Source organism: Pan paniscus, chromosome 10 (assembly GCF_029289425.2).
Source record: "Pan paniscus chromosome 10, NHGRI_mPanPan1-v2.0_pri, whole genome shotgun sequence".
NCBI classification, from domain to species: Eukaryota; Metazoa; Chordata; class Mammalia; order Primates; family Hominidae; genus Pan; species Pan paniscus.
In genome coordinates, this window is record NC_073259.2 from 26065650 (window position 1) to 26078526 (window position 12877).

General features: G+C 34.8%; 1 protein-coding gene across 4 annotated transcripts in view; it reads left to right on the forward strand.

Moving 5' to 3' along the window:
- PDE3A (phosphodiesterase 3A) overlaps positions 1-12877 on the forward strand; it is a 316338-nt gene that overhangs the window by 240232 nt on the left and 63229 nt on the right. For all 4 annotated transcript variants that reach the window (XM_003816547.6, XM_063593031.1, XM_055095464.2 and 1 more), the window contains 3 exons: positions 1351-1608; positions 4133-4287; positions 9155-9270. In XM_003816547.6, the coding sequence (XP_003816595.3) occupies positions 1351-1608; positions 4133-4287; positions 9155-9270 (529 nt within the window). The remainder of the gene's footprint in view (positions 1-1350; positions 1609-4132; positions 4288-9154; positions 9271-12877) is intronic.

Below are 12877 nucleotides of genomic sequence, written 5' to 3' on the forward strand. Positions count from 1 at the left end.
TCAATTTTGTCCTTTAGTGATTTTTTAGAAGCTCTCTGGATATGTTTTATCTTCTCTGTGTGGCAAACATTTTCTCACAGACCATTTCCTCCTTTGCTTATGGTATATTTTCTTATGTAGAAGTTTTTATCTTCATTTAGTCAGATACATTAGGAATATCCTTGGCAGTTTATGAATTCATATTATTTTTAAAGGTTATAATTTCAAGATTATAAAATAGTCCCTCATATTTTCTTTTAATCGTACAACTTTATACTTCTGTTTTTTCTCTCTTTGGAGTTTATTTACTTATATAAGTAAATATATATAAGTAATATATTTACTTATATAAGTAAATATATATAAGTGATATATTTACTTATATAAGTAAATATATATAAGTGATATATTTACTTATATAAGTAAATATATATAAGTGATATATATTTACTTATATAAGTAAATATATATAAGTGATATATATTTACTTATATAAGTAAATATATATAAGTGATATATTTACTTATATAAGTAAATATATATAAGTGATATATTTACTTATATAAGTAAATATATATAAGTGATATATACTTACTTATTACTTATATATATTACTTATATTACTTATATAAATATATATAAGTAAATATATTACTTATATATATTTACTTATATAAGTAAATATATATGGCCTCTGTGTTTTGTGCTCTTCGTTTCTGCTGTGAGGACAGAGTAATGACTCTGCTCTGATAGGCAGTTTGGCAGAATATGACAGATGTGCCACAGAATCCCAGAACTGAAATTTCTATTCTAACCAACAACAGGAAGAGAGATAGATTGTGAACTAGCACACAAATGGAGTTTTTTTTGTGTCTGTCTCGAATAACATTCATTGAATAACTACCATTAGCAAAAATATTCATTGAATAAACACCAGGTTCAAGTGTCACATTAAAATATTACTAAAAATAACATTTTATGGTATATTAATGTTACTTTTGGAGTGAAATTCCTAAAGAAAGAACATAGATGTAAAATGTTGAGCTTTTCATAAGGAGTGATATGAAGTTTTTCTTCCCCAGATCTCTGAAACTTTTTGCCTTTTAAAAACTAGTGTTCATCTTTTTAATTTCTTCAACTATGCTTGACCCTCCCCAAGTTCTAGCATTAAAAAATGGGCCACAAATGCAAAAAAGAGTGGCAGCTAGGGCACATTTTAGCGGAATTTGAAATAGGTGGTGTGAATTTTACTGTACTGAAATCCTAAAGAATCAGCCCAATTCATTTCTTAGTGAAAAAGTCCAAATTAATGCTTTGTGCCTTCAGATTCAGGCCTTTTCTTGCCTGATCTTGTCTTGGTTTGTGTCTCAGTCTTCAGGAACCAGTATTACTGTGGACATCGCCGTCATGGGCGAGGCCCACGGCCTCATTACCGACCTCCTGGCAGACCCTTCTCTTCCACCAAACGTGTGCACATCCTTGAGAGCCGTGAGCAACTTGCTCAGCACACAGCTCACCTTCCAGGCCATTCACAAGCCCAGAGTGAATCCCGTCACTTCGCTCAGTGAAAACTATACCTGTTCTGACTCTGAAGAGAGCTCTGAAAAAGACAAGCTTGCTATTCCAAAGGTAGGTAGTAATGACATACTCCTTAAAGGGTTAAACTATTTTTTTTAATTGTCTTCTAGGTCTCCTTCCTGTCACCTCAACTCCATCTGCAGATTCATATCAGTGACTCAGGCAAAATGTGTTGATCATGGTGACAGAAGTAATAAATATTTAAACATAAAGACTTCTGTCCTTATACTTGATAGTTTTCTATACATAGAAAATTTATCTTTTTATGTTACCTCTTTTATTTAATCTTTCATGTTACTTGCAAAACGTTTTCTCTTCTGTATGCCAGGCGCTTTTCTAAGGTGATAAGGATATTGCAACAACAAACAACAACAAAACAAAGAAGGCAGAAATCCTTGCTCCTTTCTAGTGCAGATTCTGTTTAAAATTCATTGACTCCTAAAGCTAAAGGTTCTTTACTCTTTGATTCTCTTGAATGATATACTTCAAAATGCCCTCCTGACTTTCCAATACACAATCAGTTTTGAACCCAGAACAGTTTTAGTTAATTATAGATTATTTAAAGTAAAATATATCCTTAATGATTTCTATAAATATATATTTTATATGTAAAAGGAAGAAATTACACAAACTTATTCTTTTTACATATATGGCATGAGTTTTATGAAAGTAAATTGTAGGAGGATCCTCACCCAGTTTAGATCTCAATATTAATTAAAAATAAGTCATACTAAAGACAAATCAGTGTCAGTGGTCTCTGGTATATTCAGCACAGTTATTTATTTAGTAAACAATCAGCTATCCCTTTGAGCTGGTGGTCAGTCAGTAACATCTGTGCTTCTGCTGTTGTGAGTCTCTTCTCTCAGGAATGTGATCTTCATAACTTTGTCAATAACATATTTACATAGTTTCCTTCCAATATGCAATTCCCTGATAAAGATATACCTAAGTATAATATGACAGTAAGGAAATGGAGAGAGAGATTAACTGGTTCCTTCAGGTCTCAAATTAGACCTGAGGTCAGTGACAGATTTAGGGCAAGAAACCTGGTATTTAAGAGTGTTTGAGTTTTCTCTTCCAACTGAATTACCTTCTAAGATGCACATTCAGATGTTTAAGAGACACTGGAAACTATTTAATATCAGAGCTATTCTTAAATCCCAAGGTGACATATAATTCACTTCTCAAAATTTTTTACCTTCTTTGGAAGAGCAGAATGTCTTTGTGAACTATGCCTATGTGGTTGGTTTATTAGGAGTGATTAGCCACAGATAAAAGTGGGTTGTGGTTCTGTGTGTTATGACTGTTGCTGAAGTTGTAGGAAAAAGACCTTCGGTTTAACTTTTTCTTTTCTTTTTTTCTTTCTTTCTTTTTTTTTTTTTTTTTGAGACGGAGTCTTACTCTGTTGCTCAGGCTGGAGTGCAGTGGCGTGATTTTCGCTCACTGCATGTTGGCCAGGCTGGTCTCAAACTCGTGACCTCAAGTGATCCACCCGCCTTGGCCTCCCAAAGTGTTGGAATTACAGGCGTGAGCCACTGCGCCTGGCCCAGTTTAACTTTTAAGGTCAAGACCCACTTTAGAGTGTTGGCGCTCATCCTAGTGATCCCAGACTCTTGTCTCAGTGCAGATGATGCTACATGTCCTGTTTAGGATATGGTGGGAGAAGAAATAAGAAGGGGAACAGCAGGTTGGCCAGCAGGGTCTCCTATTAAGAGGAGTTGACACTGATGACATTACCCATATCTCTGTTGTCTAAGTTACATTAATCATAAGAGAAGTGGTGCATTTTATGAAAGACTTAACATTCTTACACTGAGCTCCTTTCATTTGTGAATGAAGATAATAAAGTCAATAATACTTGGGGGTATGACTGTGGTGCAAGGTGATATAAATTAATTCATGCCCCCAAACAAGTGACTTTTGAGGAAGAACTTCTCATAATAACTAATATGTGTGTATAGGTGTATAAATCCTGTTGAATAAATATAACCATAAAATTATCCCAGAGGCAATTGACTCTCACTCCTATAACCACATATTTGTATAAGCATTGAAATAAAGACCCTAAAAGGTTGGTTATTTATTTATTTATTAGACAGACTTCTGCTCTTGTCACCCAGGCTGGAGTGCAGTGGTGTGATCTCAGCTCACTGCAACCTCCGCCTCCCAGTCTCAAGTGACTCTCCTGCCTCAGCCTCCCGAGCAACTGAGATTACAGGCACCCACCACCACGCCCAGCTAATTTTTGTATTTTTGGTAGATGGGGTTTCACCATGTTGGCCAGGCTGGTCTCAAACTCCTGACCTCAGATGATCCACCTGCCTTGGCCTCCCAAAGTGCTGGAATTACAGGCGTGAGCCACTACACCTGACTGCTTATTTTTATAATATGCATTCATTTTGGCCAGAGAGTCTTTTACTAAATTTCTGAGCACTCAAATTTTAGATAGGTGATATTAAACCAATGTAATTTAGTCAATTCACTTCTAATTAAAAGCTCGTTTCCTTCTATTATATTACATAAAATTTAAGAGATATAAAATATTCTGGGTAATGAAGTCAAGTCTCTTTCCTAGCGCCTGAGAAGGAGTTTGCCTCCTGGCTTGTTGAGACGAGTTTCTTCCACTTGGACCACCACCACCTCGGCCACAGGTCTACCCACCTTGGAGCCTGCACCAGTACGGAGAGACCGCAGCACAAGCATCAAACTGCAGGAAGCACCTTCATCCAGGTGGCATATGGCTCTTGCTGGTTTAATGTCTCTTAGAGAAGTTACTTGCCAAAAATGAGTTATAAATTACAGGAGAAGGAAGGCTAACCAATTACATTTGGTTGGAGGTCAGCTTTGAAAATGGAAAGGGTACATGGTTCAAATGCAGAGCAGTATAGGGGTTAACATCAGATAATTAGGCTTAACATCTATTGTGTGGCCTTATATATAAGTGGAAAGAGTGACTTGATGTGATCTCTGCCATTGCGACCTTAGATGGGAAGGGTTAAGCCCAGGATAAAGGTAGGTAATTTTATCTCCGTTGAGATTCATACCGAGACCCTTAAATCAAAAGCATACAACTTGACATTTGCATTTGATATGAGATCCCCCAGCCCAGTCATTAGCCTCCCACAAGACCAGCTGTCTTAGCGTTGTACAAAAGACAAAAGAGCAAATCAAAAGTAGATCATCCTAAGAACACCTAGATATGTTCAAACATTTGGTAATTTAAACTTTTCTGAGGATATTAATTCCAATTTTTGAAAGCAACTTAAAAGCCAGAATTATCAAAACTAAAGAAAAGGTTATATTAACATCTAAAAAGAATCTTGAAGAAAATAGCTAAGGAAAGTTCATTTAGAGGGAGATACTGTGTCCTTTTCTATTTAGAATAAAAATATTATACTTATCCTACTTTATTCAAATTCATTAATTGTGAGAACATTTACCATATGATTTCAGGTTTTTGAAACACATGTATAAGTTTTATCAATGACCTAATGAATGAAAAATATCCACATCTATGTTGTATTATATGACAGCAATATCAGAAGTAATTTTCTCCTGATCGTTAGCCTGGGATATAAATAAACCACCATACTGAGACTAATAGAAATATTTCAGATGATAAGAATTTAATGACTGCTGACCTTTCTTTTTTGATTAAAAATTTTTAATTGGTTTCTTCCATATTATTTGTATTCTAAGAAATCTATAGAATTGGAAACAAACTCAAATGTCATTGTATATTTTATATGTCAGTATAATCCCACTCCATCCTATTACCTGGACTTTTGTAAAACTTGTAAATGAGACAAGAAGAGATTATGTAGTGTTTCATGAAAATTTCCTGACGGTTGAAATTAATTAGAAGTCAATGATAATATTTTTCTCTAAAAATATTGATCATTGACAATTGCTACAGCAGCAAATACAGATAAATGCTAACAGTATTATAGTTAACTATTGCTTAATAAAATGAATTATGTTTTCAGTGTGTATCATTAGAGTCTGCCTATTTTGCCAGTGCAACTTGCTAAGTTTCCTGTCATAGTATAGGTAATGCTTCATGATTTCCTTCCCATAGAATGACTCTGTCAAAAATCCACTCATGCCTTCTCAAATGCCTTTTTTTCTGTTATTCTTTGTTACTTCTAGTCAAATCCTATTTCCCCTGCTTTTCTCTTCTCTTAGTCAATTAAATAAACTTGAGGGTTTAAATTGAAATGATGACAAGGAAGGAAGTTCCAAGAACTTTTAAGAACTTAGTGCCCAAGGATCTTGTCATTCTTCTTTGTAAAATGGATCATCCAAATATTTACAATAGAAATAAGGAATAGCATACAATTCCATTCATTCTCATTCTCTCATTCCTAAAAATACTCGTAGATGTCTTGTCTGGACATACATTTTCCTCACTGCCTAATATACTATCTCATAATCTCACTATCCTATGAAAAGTACTGATGTAAAATCTGAAAGCAATATAATTCCTTCATCATTGTGAAGAAAGGAAATTCATTCTGAATAGAATTTGATCCCTTTAAGGGAAAACTATTTATAAGTAAGTGGCAGTAGTACCACCACTAAATACAACTAGTTTTGGCTTGATTATAAATCACAGTCAAAACCTTCTTTTGAGTTTTAGCCCTGAAATTTCTTCCCTTTTAGCCCTTTTATTTATTCCTTTCCATATCTTTTCATTTATTGGGTCTCTTTGAGGAAGGACTACATTGATCAAAAGAAGAATAAGAATGAGAAATAATAAAAATTAGAAACACAACTTATATTCCTTTATATATCCAGCTGGATAATTTACCCCTGGGTAATTTTAAATACAGTCTGGTAGAAAGCACACTGGACTGAGAATCTGAAGGGTCTTGGCCCTACCACTCAGAAATGTACTATGTTCTTAGAGGCAAGTCATTAGCCTGCCAGAATCTCTGTACCCAATTACAAGGAGTCATTAGGAAAAAGGGGAACTATGACATAATTGGAGGGGTAAATTAGATGGAAGAATACAAGTAGGTGCTTTAAAAATAGGCTTTAGAGAAATAGGAAAAGCTGAAATAAATCAGACCCTAAATCATTCCAAGTTGACCTTGGAATTGACCCCTGCCTGTGTATTCAGGCAAAAAGAAGGCAGTAAACTTGGCAAAAGAGACTGTTACCTGATCAGACTTTAAGGACTTAGAATGGAGTCATTACGGGGATAATAAGAGCATAAGACCACCTTTGGGAAGAAGATTGAGATCTTCCATCACAGGCACGTAGATAATTTTCCTCTGCTGTGCCAGCATGAGAAAACCGTGTAAAGCCTTTCCTAAGCTGTTCTGCTTTACAGAATCCAAATTATTTCATATTCATGAAATTTAAACAGGAATCAGGAAATAAAGGACAGCGATGAAAAGCTGAAAACTGTGAAGGTCTCACAAAGCAATATATGAAAGCACCTGTGAACTATAATGCATTTATATATAATATAATACAGTGATTTATTGTATTAATAGTAAAATACAATTAATTATTTATTGTATTAAGAATGTGATATGACTAGGATGTTATTTATCTTGAGTTCATTAAATCTGTATTTATTAAAGATACTCTAATGTATTTTGCAAACTTGAAAATGAACACATTTTAAATGTTTTTATTTGAAAAAATAGTAAATTGTTGAGATAGCCTTCATAATATATCTTTCTGATATATTAAAACATTCAGTTACTGTAAGGCATTGTCTTTAAACAGTCTACTTAGAAAAGTAAAAGTAATAACCTATTCACTGTATTATGTAATGAGAACTGCAAACATTTCGGCCACATATACATTACGTAATATTTCTTCACAGTAATCAGTTAGTCAATCCAGCAAAATGAATTAAAAGGGACCCGCATCACGAGAAAATAGTCAGTGTTGTTATCTGTTTCAGATCCAAAGTTTCTTTCAGCTCATTATTTCCTAAATGCCAAGAACTTGTGAAATACCTAGGATGTGCTTTCTGAGGAAGATGTCAAACAAATATTTTGGTGCCTTACTTAATTGCATTTTATAATTGCTGAAGGTCATACCACATTTCAAGTGTCCTCATATATGGAAAACTGCTATTAGAAGTAAGGAGAAAAGATGAAGTTTTAAAATACCTGGGTCAGTAGTTGAAGAAAAATCTCTCTGAAATGGAAAAAAAAATTGAGATAACAAGTGTCAGAGTATCAAATTGACCTCAACACAAATTACACATCTTACCCATTGCCGAATTTACTAGTAATTAATGGATACAGACAATAGTAAGACCCATGCTTAGCATTGTTTCCTTTGAGACGTCTATTAGTACAATTTTCTGAAAGTCCCTTTATTCCACATTAGCACATGTTCTGGTTTGGATTTAGCATGCAGGGTTCTAAGCAATGCATGCATAATATTACTTGCACAGAGGGAACCATTTTAGCTCTGGAACCTCTCCAAATTATATCGTATTAATTATAAGCTTATATGGCAATCTCCATGCATCCATGAGCCCATAATTCTATCAATTTTAGGTTTATTTACAATAAGCTACCCAGACAGACCAGGCACATCCTGCTTACATTGCCAATCTAAGATTGGCAAAAGATCAAATTGTCAAATCATATTTACGTAAATTATAGATTGTACCCAGTACCAAATTTACTAGTGCTTGAAAGGACACAGGTGTTAGCAAAACACAGACCAAGCACTTTTCCCTTGGAGCAGTCCAAGATTGTCAACACAACTTTCGAAATTCCCTTCTCTCCCACATTAGGATGGAGTCTATTTCAGATTCAACATGTATAAGTTTTAAGCAACACATACAGAGAAATTTTGTCTTGGAATACCTCCAAAATTTATATCACAATCATTGCATGACTTACATAACATTCTCTAGCTCAGTCTTCCATGAATCTATTAATTCCACATTTATTTACAATAAGCAACCTAGGCAGACCAAGTACATCTTGGTAAAAGCATTTGCTAGATGAAGATTCTCCATTGCCTTTCTCCTAGTTCCTATCATCAGTGTGTTTAGCATCAACTCCATTGTTGGCATGTCCCTTTTTACAAATTCCCTTGTAAAAAGGGAATTTGACTAGATCATTTCCGTCACAAGGAAATAATGCAAAAAAAAATTATTTATGAATGATTTCATGGTCATTCAATTTTTGAATACAGATCCACCAAAAATAATAGAGTACTGAAGTAAACATTATGACACTTACAGCTTATGTAAATTCACCAGCATCTTAACCAGTTAATCTGTAAGCCTCTTTTAGAAAATCTGTGAGGAACGTAATTTTAGAGTACAGTGAGAAGGTGTTTAATTTTTATTAATTGGATAATAAGAAAGTTATCTTTCGTCTTTGTTAACCCAGTATGCTTGATGAGTAACTGCTATATCCCTGCAACAGAGATTGTTTTTACATAATCTGTTTCATCATTTGGAAGTACAGTGGTTCTGTCACTGAACCTGAACCAATACTCAGATTGGCAAATCTATTAGAGAAATGATGGTTGGGTTCTGGCAAGACTGGCCCAATAACTGATGAATAATTTCTTTAATTTTCTTTTAATTCTGTCTTTCCGGTGCTTTTAGTCCTGATTCTTGGAATAATCCAGTGATGATGACCCTCACCAAAAGCAGATCCTTTACTTCATCCTATGCTATTTCTGCAGCTAACCATGTAAAGGCTAAAAAGCAAAGTCGACCAGGTAAGTAACTTAACTGGAGAAGGGTTCATACTGTGAGTGTGGAGTCCTAGAGTAAACCAGACCTTCAGCGTTGAAATATTCTGAGGGTGCCCTATATTCAGATATGTTTGGTTTGTCTGTTCTAATAACCAATTAGTTATTTTTTAGAAGTCTCAATAACCAATTAGTTATTTAAATTTCCACCTTATGTGATGATACAGATTCCTTCAAAGTTGTTGTATCAGATTTCCTATCTTGAACTAATTAGATGCATAGGAAATCACTTTTACCATCAAGGATCATCTGTGGTAGCATCATCTCATAATAGAAATTCCAATTTTTTAGTGTCTGTTAAAATTATTTTTCAGGAGTATGATATATATGAATTCAAGGAAGTATTTTATTTACTACACATGAGCTATGATAAGGAATTTAGATATCAAAATTAAGAATAATAAAGCTTTAGATGGGAACATGAAATGATACCGGGGAAGACCACCTCATTTGTTCAGGGTCCTTGCTCACCCAAAACTGTAATAGGAGTTTTTGTCAGATTCCGTCTCTGAATTGCCTTTCCCCTAGAAGCCCAATTAAGAACCTGGGAGATTTCCTCTGACCTTTCCTTTTTGGAATCTAACTTCACGGTTTCACTTCTCAGTATTACAGAAAATATCAATGAGATTTTCAGTAACTTCCTGCTTAGTTTCTTAATCTTCTGCCTTTAGCAGTTTAAGAGTTCATCAAATGGTTAAAAGGAAAACTGCCCACTTCCCACTGAGATATGAAACATTCAAGTTCTGGCTTCCATGGCAACCCCAAACTCCAATTTTTATGTCACCAGCCTCATGACATTGCTAAAGGCTCTGCTGGCTTGCCTCCCAAATAGCTGCACCCCTCTGTCTGGATCCTTCACTTCTTACTCCATGCCAATAGTCAGTAAATCATGCTATGAAGGAAAGAACAATTTGCAGGATTTTGGCTCACCTTTCTGAGGTTCTCTTCTTTATGGGAACCTAGTCCCTCAGAATTGTGTGCTTTGCCTCGATAGCTTTTTTGTACCATTTTATTGGAATTACATCAGTAAAATAGACCATTAAGGTAATCTACTTTTCCAACAACTAATCTGGTCCTCTCTGCTCTTTAGAAATGTTCATTAAATTTTGTCACTTAGAAGTCATTATTGACCTGCTAATAAAATTGAGCTTTCATCAGGGCCAGGCAATGTAGGCTAATGTAGGCAAATACTTAAATTGAGATATTCCTAAAGGCAAATACGGATTTGCTCAGTAATAAGGAGAATCATCTGGGACTCCAGCAAGGTGGAGAAACTGCATTTGAGAATTCCACATTAAACCCAAGACTCTTAAAGGGGTGCTAAAGTGGTTTTAGGTATGTAGGACCCCTTGGCTCCCTACAAAAATATATATAGATACTTTTGGAAGGGGAGCATCACCAGTTAAGGGCCATGAGATTTTATCAGATCAGATTCAAACATGGAGCTTACAACCAGGATCACTAATTGCACAAAGAAATACCATGAGTTTGAGTTAACAGAAACAAAAATACAACTTTCTAGATCTGTAAAAGGGTTAAAATATTTAAATTAAAATTTAATTTAAAAATTTACGTATTTAAGGAAAAATAATAGCAATGAGAAAAGACATAACTGCAGAGCAGCTAAATGTAACTTTTGGAAATGTAGTCAAGGAAATATTAAATAGCATAGTAGACTACTGAAGAAAGAATTAGTAAACTGGGTAGAGAAAGATCGGAAGAAATTATCCAGAAAGCAACACAGATGAAGAATTGGAAAGTATAATAGATTTTAGGAGATATAGAAAAATGAGTCTAATGTACATGATATATGTAATCATAGTTTTAGTAGCAGATAGAAGACAAAAAATACTTAGGAGAAGCCTAGTAAATGGAAAGAAACTCACACGTAGATACAAAATAGTGAAACTACACAACACCAAAGATATACATAAACAAAAATCCTAAAGTCTACCGGAGAAAAGACAAATTTCCTTTTCAGAAAAGGCAGTCAGGCTGAGAGCAGAGTTGTCAGAAATACTGGGAGTCAGAACACAGCAGAATATTTCTTCAAATTTCTGAAAAAATATGGTAACCTACAATTTTGTGCCTGGCAGATGCATCTTACAAGAATAGGAGTGAACTAAAGACAATTTGAAAGAAGTCAAAACTTTACCACCTGCCAAATCTTTACTAAAGGAATTTATGATGAATATATTCTAGAAAGAATTTATGATGGATGTATTCTAGAAAGAAGAAGAAGAAGAGAAAGTTTGAGATCTAATGAAAATGTTAAACAAATCTGAAAACCATGGGTCAATCCAAACAAACATTAAATTCATAAATAATAGTATTTCCAGATTTGTGAATAGTTTTTATAAGATTGTTTAAGGACAGAACTAAAATTTCAGACAGTAATAATACGTAATTCAAGAGATGAAATATAAATTTAAGTGTTCTAAATCCATGTGTAGCTCAAAAAGGGGGTTCAGATGAGGAAACTGAGGGAAAAGAAGGTTAAGTAATTTGCTTTCTCTAGGTCATGCAATTAATCCTGAATACTTTCTTTTGTCCTAATGACTTCATACTAGAAAAAAATGAGGGTGACAAATTGTCATAATTTAAAACTAGGATATTTTGGGTTCTGTCCTTGGGTGGGTACAAGATAATGGAAGGGTTTCGTTTTCTCTCCCTGTTTCTTCGGTTAAGTAATAACATAAAAAATATTGAATAACCAACATGATAAGATCAAGAAGCTGAAAATTATGGTTAGGGCAGACCCTGGAAATATCAGATCAAGTGATGGAACAGCCTCATATTCCTGTGTCCTGATCCCCAGTTTGTATGACTGCACTCTAGAAGAAAGAGCAAAGGAGCAAAGTGTAAAAGGGAAGGAATGTCCACATAAGATACCACATGGGCAGGAATGGGTAGGAATGAGAGCCACAGGCATAGCAAGAGCCCCCTTCCATTCTTGCCATCAAGTGCATAAGGCATTTCTATCATGATCATTTTGGAGCGGATTTTGCATTGTGGCATCTTTAGACAGCTGTCACAGCACAGCTAAAAGTTTATAAAATAACCTATATCCCAGGCATGCTGAATCCAACTAATTAAATTCCTAAAGTTCAGCCAAAAGAGACAAACACATCTATCAAGAATCAGAGAGCTGAAAACAGATTACAACCCTCCCTAATCAGATGGGCCCTTCTGCTTTAAAATCCTTGCTTCCCTGTTTGGGTTGATGGAGCTAAGTGGTTGTGACATGTTTGATGCAGTTGACTGTGATGCATCCTGGTTTTCCATAAACTCCATGGAAAGAAGCTGGGAAGAGCCCCCTCGTGGCAAAGAGTGTAAGCAAATGGAATCAAATGAAATGTGAAGAGAGTCTGAGGAAACGTGTAACAGCAATAGGCAATGAGGCGGAGAGAAAGCGAGTATGAAGTAAGAAGAGGCATACAGAAAGATAAATACCCTGTTTCCAGAGAGGGCTAATGAAATCTGTTCTTTGCGCAAATCAAGTAAACAGCGTGTCCTCTAGTTCAGTCAATCAATGTTAATTTTAAATAGCTGAAACACAAATTATTATGCAGTT